The 9,898-nt window shown below is 42.0% G+C and overlaps 1 protein-coding gene across 1 annotated transcript; it reads right to left on the bottom strand.

Moving 5' to 3' along the window:
* Positions 1–593: 593 nt before the first annotated feature.
* On the bottom strand, positions 594–9,515 carry ZSCAN10 (zinc finger and SCAN domain containing 10). Its single transcript, XM_023497715.2, has 5 exons — positions 9,111–9,515; positions 6,905–7,097; positions 4,239–4,312; positions 3,661–3,718; positions 594–2,209 (listed from the first exon to the last, which is right to left on the bottom strand). Exons 1-5 carry the CDS (start codon positions 9,513–9,515, stop codon positions 594–596), a joined length of 2,346 nt encoding a protein of 781 aa, XP_023353483.2.
* Between the last annotated feature and the right edge of the window lie 383 nt (positions 9,516–9,898).

Below are 9,898 nucleotides of genomic sequence, written 5' to 3'. Positions count from 1 at the left end.
CATTTTTGATTTCCTTCACAAGTTAATTGTACAATAATTCAGAGTCTGATTCTTTTTGTACAGCAAAATAATGTTTTGGTCATGTATACTTATTGTGTATCTAAGTTATATTTTAATATATTTAACATCTACTGGTCATCCTGCCATTTAGGGAGGGTTGGGGGTAAGAGGTGAAAATTGGAACAAGAGGTTTGGCAATTGTTAATGCTGTAAAGTTACCCATGTATATATCCTGTAAATAAAAGGCTATTAAATAAAAATAAAAAATAAAAAATAAAAATAAAAAAAAAAATAAAAAAAAATTAAAAAAAAAAAAAAGAAAGGTTTTTCCTGACATTGAGCTAAAGCAATTATAACAAGAAATTCAACATTGATAAATATAAAGTTTATACTTGGATTAAAAAAAACCCTACTATAAAAAAAAAAAAAAGCAGTTATTTTGTTTCAAGGGAGGAGTATGAGGTTGATGCACAAATGAGGAGCTAGATGAGGTCACTTTCTCTTAAGACTGGCAGTCCACAAGAAGGCCCAGCACAGACCCCTCTGAGGGGTGCAGGGTTTGGGTCCTGGTCAAGTAAGGATTTCAGGGTTGCCTAATACAGAGTTTCCTTGACATGGGTCCTTAGGTGTCTCATCAGGTGAGAATTGCGGCTGAAGCTCCGCCCACACTGGCTACAGGAGTAGGGCCTGGCCCCGGTGTGGATGGCTTGGTGGCGAAGCAGGTTACAGCCCCTGCTGAAGCTCTTCCCACACTGTTTGCACTGCTGAGGGGCCTCCTTAGCGCCCCCCATTTCTTGGAGCTCTTTGCCTGCTTCTGGGGCGTCAGTGGCCGGGTGGGTCCCCAGGTGACGCTGCAGGTGGGCATTGCGGCGGAAGCTCCGCCCGCAGGCTTTGCAGTGGTAGGGCCTCTCCCCGGTGTGGGTGCGGATGTGGCGGACCAGGTTGGAGCTGTTTCGGAAGCAGCGGCCGCAGGTGTCACAAGGGTGCGGCTTCTCCCCAGTGTGGATGCGTTGGTGGCGAGCCAAGTGGGCGCTCTGGCTGAAGCTCTCGCCACACTCGCTGCAGCGGCAGGGCCGCTCCCCAGTGTGGCTGCGCTGGTGGCGGCTCAGGTCCTGGCTCTGGCTGAAGCGCTTGTTGCACTGACCGCAGTGATGGGGCCGCTCCCCGCCGTGGGTCAGCATGTGGCGGGCCAGGCCCGCGCGGCGCACAAAGTGCTTCCCACACTCCGAACAGGCGTAGGGCTTTTCCCCGGTATGTACGCGGCGGTGGCTGGTGAGCTGGGAGCTCTGGCTAAAGGCCCTCCCGCAGTCCTGGCAGGAGAAGGGCTTTTCTCCTGTGTGGATCCGCTGGTGAGTGACCAGGTGCTCGCTCCTCTGGAAGGCCTTGCCACATTCACCGCACACATGGGGCTTCTTCTCTAGGGGAGCTTGCTGCTGCTGCTGCTGCTGCTGCTGCTGCTCGTTGGCACCCGGAGGAAAGCTTTTGCCACACTCGGCACCTTGGAGGGACTTCTCCTCGCCATGGAGGCCCAGGTGACGCTGGAAATTGGCTTGCCGCTGGAAACCCTGCCCACAGATGGAGCACAGGAAGGCGGGTTTGATGTCCGGCTCTGTTTCCTTGGCATGGCTGTGTAAATGTCGCAGGAGGCTGGACCGTTGTTGGAAACCCTGACCGCAGTCGGCGCACAAGAAGGCCATCTCTGCAGAGTGGGTCTGCTGGTGTTTTCTCAGGTGACCACTCTGCCGGAAGCATTCCCCACACTCGGAACACGCATAGGGACGCTCATCTGTGTGTGTTCTCAGGTGCAGCTTAAGGATGGAACCCCGGCCAAAGTTTTTCCCACAACATGGGCACTGGTAGGGCTTGAGGGAATCGTGGGTTCTTCTGTGTGCCTGGAGGCATGACAACTGGGAAAAGCTTACTCCACACTCAGGGCACTTCTTTGGTGTCTCCTCAAGTTCAGGCTTGGACTTATCTTGGACATCAGAGACTTTCACTTCCCAAACTTCACTTTTACTAGAGGAGCCTATTCCTTTACCCTCTGAAGTAGTAGGGCCCCATTGTTTGTCAGCACCCCACTGAATCTCTTGTAAACCTTCCCTATTGGACATCAAGCAAACATCCTTGCCCATCTTTTCTGGAAGTGTTGCAGGTTTTTCTGAACCTTCTTGCTTTATTTTTTCCCTATTCTGTGTTCCAATTCCAGGCCCTGGGTAATGTAAAACAGACACATAAGTAGGCAACAGGCTCAACACAGAGAAGGATACTTGATGACAATGTGGACTTGGGGAAAAAACCACAATGCAAAAGATGGGAGGTAAAAATAATACTGTACTTCAGGAGAAGAGATAGAAGAATCTTACTCTGGTGTTCCCTCAGAGAGGGGAATAAGTAAGGGAGTGAATGACACTAGGAAGCAAATAGCATCAATGAGATGAACTCATGTATTGAAATGCTTTCCAGCAATTTAGTAATTAGAGAATTGTCTATGACAGTTGAGAGGTGGAGTGACCTGCCCAACATCATAGAAAGAGCGCAGCAGCAGAGGCAGTGGCAAAGCACTCTTTCTTTGATTCCAAAGGAAAAAAACAACAGTATAACTTTCACTTGTTGGAGATGACACTTTTTTTTGGGTTTATTTTGCTTTGAGTCACAGAATTTGGGGACTGCCAGAGATATTAAGATAGCATTTGACTCAACAAGAGGCCCAGGTCACATTCTCACAATAAGCCAATAGCATCCTGGCTGTGAACGGTCTATATGTCCCATTCCCCCATTGACTTTCAGAAAGTTCAGATTGCCTGGGCTATGATAGAATGTTCTGTTTATAGCTATTTGTAATGCTTGGAGTGATCAAGGATAAAGAAATGCTTCATATGAATGACTATAAGCTAGCACTCAGGGCTGAACCTCCCCTCTCCCTATAATTTCTTTGCTCCTTTCTAGTATCTTTTGGGATAGCAGTGACATGGCTATAGTTGCCTCAGATTACTTTTACTCTCCTGAGGTATGTGAATATTAGCAAAGAGCAAACTTTCTTAGTTTAAGGGAAAAGGAAGATTAAGCAATAGATATAAAGCCTTGACTACTGGTTTTTGGTAGTCCTCCTCTCCCCTCCCCTCATCTGCTGAACTGTCATTACTTCTTAAAACCTATGTATTAAGACATCAACTATTAGTTGTCCCTAACCTAGAAATGTACTGAGGCTGCTGAGAGTAAATTTATTTAAATAATTTATAGGTTAGCAGTATAGTTGGAACTGGGTAATTGGGTCAGATCATTGGCATTTACAAAAGGTATTTTCTCCATTTTGCCCGGTCTTCCCATTCTAGTTTAAGGCTCCCCAACTGGGGTATTTATAGTATTGTGGGTATTGCAAGGGCCAGAAAAGAGCTGTGAGCAAGCAAAAGGGAGGGCTCATTGCTTTAAAGATCTAGTGTGGAGTCTATTAGGGAGAAAGGAAAACACAACAGAAAACAATCTAGTATTTTTCTTTATATTCCCGGCAATTAGTGCATAAAAATATACTTGGTGAATTTAATTGTTACCCTTTCTTTGATGGAATGCTTATTTACATAGGGATAAGTGGTTAAAAAAGCCAAATGAGAAGAAATTATAATGGAGATAATGCTCAAACCTTCTATAGTTGAGGAATCTTACCTAGAGAGGGTGCAGGCCAGACTTTCTCCACTACAACATCCTCAACCGTCAGGGACTCCTAGAAATCCCCCGAGAAAGATAAAGAGATAAAGACACAATTGGCTTTCCTCACTCCACACCCTTTCTCAGCAGTATTGATAAAATAGAGGCGGGGATTGGGAGCAAAGTATATGCTGTAGATTTGGAGAGATTTAGGAGAAAGGAGATGATGAACAGAGAGTATGAGGAAGAGATTGGAATAACCTACTGACAGTAGAAAAGTCAAACACTCTGCCTGAACCAGATTGAAATATAATCAGGAAACAGAATGCAATAAAAAAATAAGCTAATATTATGTAGTTTTTAAAGTCAATAATGTACATGCAAGGCTTCTTTTCCATTTGAGATTGACATAACTGATCTAAGGACTTATGGTGCTCTTTGGGGGAAAGGAACCGAATTCCCAAAAGTTAATTTGTTGGTCGACTGGGTCTATCCCTGTCCATATTCACCATTGGTCTCTCTCTTTCCTCCCTCTTGGGATCCCAATAAGAGTCATTCTGTAAACCTGAGAGAAACATTTAAAACCCCTAGCTCACCAGCACAGTTGCCAACTCCAGGTCTCTAGATCTCTCCTCCTGGGAAGGAGAATGGCCTTGAAGAACAGTTGAGCCTGAGGGAGGTGAAAAGCATTATTAAAATGTCCGTAACTAAAGCAGCAGTTACCAAAACCATTTGGTATTGGCTAAGAAATAGACTAGTTGATCAGTGGAATAGGTTAGGTTCAAAGGACAAAACAGTCAATAACTTTAATAATCTAGTGTTTGACAAACCCAAAGACCCCAGCTTTTGGGATAAGAACTCACTGTTTGACAAAAACTGCTGGGAAAATTGGAAATTAGTATGGCAGAACCTAGGCATTGATCCATACTTAACATCGTACACCAAGATAAGGTCAAAATGGGTTCATGACCTGGGCATAAAAAAATGAGATTATAAATAAATTAGAAGAACATAGGATAGTTCACCTCTCAGACCTGTAGAAGAGGAAGGAATTTATGACCAAAGAAGAACTAGAGATCATTACTGATCACAAAATAGAAAATTTTGATTATGTCAAATTGAAAAGTTTTTGTACAAACAAAACGAATGCAGACAAGATTAGAAGGGAAGCAATAAACTGGGAAAACATTTTTATTTATTTTATTTTATTTTTTAAATAACTTTTTATTGACAGAACCTATGCCAGGGTAATTTTTTACAACATTATCTCTTGCACTCACTTCTGTTCTAATTTTTCCCCTCCCTCCCACCATCCTCTCTCCCAGATGGCAAGCAGTCCTATACATGTTAAATAGAATACAGTAGATCTTGGATACAATATATGTGTGCAGAACCGAACAGTTTTCTTATTGCTCAGGGAGAATTGGATTTAGAAGGTATAAATAACCTGGGAAGAAGAACAAAAATGCAAGCAATTTACATTCATTTTCTAGTGTTCTTTCTTTGGGTGTAACTGCTTCTGTTCATCCTTGATCAATTGAAACTAAATCAGATCTTGTCTTTGTTGAAGAAATCCACTTCTATCAGAATACATCCTCATACAGTAGCGCTGTTGAGGTATATAATGATTTCCTGGTTCTGCTCATTTCACTCAGCATCAGTTCATGTCTCGCCAATCCTCTCTGTATTCATCCTGCTGGTCATTTCTTACAGAACAATAATATTCCATAACATTCATATACCACAATTTACTCAACCATTCTCCAATTGATGGGCATCCATTCATTTTCCAGCTTCTGGCCACTACAAACAGGGCTGCCACAAACATTTTGGCACATACAGGTCCCTTTCCCTTTTTTAGTATCTCTTTGGGGTATAAGCCCAGTAGAGACACTGTTGGATCAAAGGGTATGCACAGTTTGATAACTTTTTGGGCATAGTTCCTAATGGCTCTCCAGAATGGCTGGATGTGTTCACAATTCCACCAACAATGTATCAGTGTCCCTGTTTTGGGAAAACATTTTTAGTCAAAGATTCTGATAAAGGCCTCATTTCCAAAATATATAGAGAATTGACTCTGATTTATAAGAAATCGAGCCATTCTCCACTGATAAATGGTCAAAGGATATGAACAGACAATTCTCAGATGAAGAAATCGAAACCATTTCTAAGCCATATGAAAAGGTGCTCCAAGTCATTATTAATCAGAGAAATGCAAATTAAAACAACTCTGAGATACCACTACACACCTGTCAGATTGGCTAGAATGACAGGAAAAGATAATGTGGAATGTTGGAGGGGATGTGGGAAAACAGGGACACTGATGCATTGTTGGTAGAGTTGTGAATGAATCCAACCAAAGAGATTTTAAAGAAGGGAAAGGAACCTGTATATGCAAGAATGTTTGTGGCAGCTCTCTTTGTAGTGATCAGAAACTGGAAACTGAGTGGATGCCCATCAATTGGAGAATGGCTGAATAAATTGTGATATATGAATATTATGGAATATTATTGTTCTGTAAGAAATGACCAGTGGAATGATTTTAGAAAGGCCTAGAGAGACTTACATGAACTGATGCTGAGTGAAACGAGCAGGACCAGACCCATTATATACTTCAACAGCAATACTATATGATGATCAATTCTGATGGACATGGCCATCTTCAACAATGTGATGAAGCAAATCAGTTCCAGGAGAGCAGTAATGAATTGAACCAGCTAGACCCAGCGAAAGAACTCTGGGAGATGACTATGAACCACTAGCTAGAATTCCCAATCCTTCTATTTTTGTCCACCTGCATTTTTGATTTCCTTCACAGGTTAATTATACACTATTTCAAAGTCTGATTCTTTTTGTACAATAAAATAACTGTTTGGACATGTATACATATATTGTATTTAACTTATACTTTAATATATTTTACATGTATTGGTCAACCTGCCATCTGGGGGAGGGGGTGGAGGGAAAAAATTGGAACAAAAGGTTTTGCAATTATCAATGCTGAAAAATTACCCATGCATATATCTTGTAAATAAAAAAAAATTTTTTACATGTCCATAACTATTTTACAACTTCTCTGCTCACTACTCAGGGCCAGTTGTGGCAATATGTGGGGTAGGAAGAGGTAGGACAACACTTACTGGTGATGAAAAGACCCAGCAAAAACTAACTACTAACTTCTCCTTTTCCCTGCCATGTGTTTATACCCCTATTCTCACCTTGGATCACTCCCAGGCTCCCCAGGAGAAGTGTAGCTCCTCACCTTTCTCTTGGTAGGCATGGAATTCCCCTTGTAGGCCAGGAGTTAACTGTTGCTTGGACTTAGCTAGAAGACTCCACTTTCCCTCTTTTAAAGATTTGGCTGGTTCCAGTTGGGGATTCTGGGGCTCCACTCCAGTGATCAGGCTTGTTGGCTTTTCCGAGGGCATTAGCCACCTGGATGTGTGGCCAAATACCTGGGACCACCCATAAAGATGAGATTTTTATGAAAAATCATTCATTACTCAAATAGTGGAAATTCTAAATCCCCTTAAAATAAAACTACCTCTAGAAAGGTGGGACTAGAAGAAACAAATATTTCATTGAATTCCTAAAGTCAGCAAGGAACAGAGCAAGAGTGGGAGAGAAAAGTTGGGAGAGGTTAATACTATATCATCAATCCTGAAAGCAAAACCAGAAAAAAATAATTGCCAGTTGTTAAGATAAAAACTAGACAAGTATTTTAGGGACTCTTCAATGCCTAATAAATTAAGATAAGACTTTTTTTGAGTAATATTGAAAGGCTTCCATAATCTGACTTTAACCTACCTTTCCTGCCTTCTCTTACATTACTTCTACATGATCTGTAATCAGCAAGTAAATTCCCACACTTTCCTATATCTGATGCCTAGAACATCCATGTTATACTCTTCCTCCATCTTCTGTTGAAGTCCTACCCATCCTTCAAGACCTAGCTCTTATTGCTATTTCCACAAGAAGCTTTTCCTCCCTACTTTCCAAGTGAAAATGATTTCGCTTTCATTGGATCATCTGATGACATAACACTTCATAAGACCTGTGGTTTCATAGGTGTGGGAAACTTTTAGGGAGTTAACTTCTTCCACCAATGCAGTTTGGTATCTTCTCTGCAACTTCCTGGGGCAAAGATTAGCTGATTTGCCCAAGGTGACTTTGCCAGTATGTATCAGAGATCAGACATGAAACTGGGCCTTCCAGGCTCCCAAGGCGTCTTTCACACTACTTTTTATCATAGTCTCAATCTGTGGTGTATTTGCTTATGTAGCCATTTTATATATTTCCCCTAGACTGTAAGTTCCTAAAGGGCAAGAATATTGCCTTATTTATTTTTGCAGTTCATTCAAGGTGGAACACAGCAGTGTACTGATGGACCTTCAGATCATTAAGTGAATAAATCACTAGAACAAATAAAAGAAGGTCCCTTTTCTAAGAGATTTCTTCCCCTATTTCCCCAAATTCAACTAGTGACTTCATCTGCATGGGGAATTTCCCTCTACTATTCCAATTCCATGATAGCTATGTCTGGGTCACTATCGAGGGTCACACATAGCAGCAGAGAACTTGATTCTTCAATACTTTGAGGCTAGTTCTCTATTCACATACACTCTTTTATTTATACTTATACAGGCCCCACTCCATTGCTTTAGGTATTTCTTCTAGCATAACCTAATAAGGATAGCTCTCTAGAAAAGAAGGCTACTGAACTTCCTTATCTATTAACAACTACACAGATAGGCATAAGTCTTCATCCCAAGGAACGTATCTCCCTGATCTACCAGTTTTAGAAATCAAAGGCTAGAAGAACCTCCTGTAAATAATAATCTAGTTATTTATTTTATTTTTAGAGAATGGGGCCAAGTAAAAAAAGCCTAGTGCCTTTTCCAGGGATCAGCCTTTCAAATATTTGTACACTTTCACTCAGGTCCCCCGAGTTTGATCTTTTCTGGCTGAACCCTAGTTCCCCAAGGTCATCCTCACATGTTCCCTACCCACCTCAGATGACCCCTGTGTTTATATTTCATCCAGCTGGCCATTCCTTCAACATTAAATCCCTACTCTATGGCGACACAGAGGGGAGACATAAAAAGTTTTGATAAGGCAAGCTGTCAGTTTCAAGGAATATACAGCCTAGAAAATGCCTAAAATCTCAGTACCTTTTTCTATACCGTTGACTCATTCCATCCAGTCTACTAAATCTCTTGGGGGCCTTTTTACACAGATATTTGTCTAGGCATATACTTCTCCTGTCTTAAATCTGTGCAATAACTGTTTCTTGAGTCCAAATGAAAGTAATCTATTTCCTTCTTAAATAACATATTAATGGATTGGGCCATTTTTCTAGCCTGAGGGGATCAGTTTTGGATATTCAGAACTTCTTTTACCCCAGGCTGCCTAATCTTAACTCTCTCCCATACAGATTTTATTACAACAAACTAGATTTTTCTTCTTACCGTAGGCCTTGCTTTGCTAAGGTCTGTCTGCAAATCCTCCACAAGGGTCACGACTTCATCGCCATTCTTGGGGTGCTTCCCACGCACCCAGTCCTGAATATCTCTAGGTAGGACAAGGAGGAACTGCTCAAGCACCAGCAGCTCCAGGATCTGTTTTTTGGTGTGGGCCTCTGGCCTTAACCACTGGCAGCAAAGCTCCCGGAGCCTGCTGAGAGCCTCCTTTGGGCCAGCTGACTCCTGGTAGCAGAAGTGTCTGAAACGCTGTCGGCAGGCTTCTCGTCTGGATAGACCTCCTCCATGGATGGATTCCTGATCCCAAGAAAACTCTTCAAGTTTCACTGTTGGTAGTTCTTGCTTCAGGGGAGTTTGGGAACGGAAGACAGCCACATTTGGTCTAGTAGACATCATAACCTTGGGTAGGTGGATGGGGAGCCTCACTTCAGTTGAGATCAATGCAAACTTTAGAAATCCAGTATCTAGTTCAAAATCTACAAGACTCTTCTCCACACTTTAACAGGTTACCTGGGGGGAAAAGTTTCTACTAAGGATGGGTGTGGATACTGCCCCAGCAAGAAAAACACAGAAGATTAGGAGAAAAATCCCCCTCAGCCACCAGACTTCTGGGTAATCTACTTTTAAAGGACTGTTTAAATATGCTAACAGAGTAATTGTTAAGAGTTAATGGGTAGAGGTTATCACAATGGTTAGCCTGGAGGGGCTGGGGATTTTATAAAAAACCGGATTCCGATTGCAAAAGAGTTTGTCAATTGATAAGTTAGGTAGAAACT

This window comes from Sarcophilus harrisii, chromosome 1, assembly GCF_902635505.1.
Source record: "Sarcophilus harrisii chromosome 1, mSarHar1.11, whole genome shotgun sequence".
NCBI classification, from domain to species: domain Eukaryota; kingdom Metazoa; phylum Chordata; class Mammalia; order Dasyuromorphia; family Dasyuridae; genus Sarcophilus; species Sarcophilus harrisii.
Note: the sequence above shows the minus strand (reverse complement) of the source record. Positions and strands in the feature narration are given on the sequence as shown.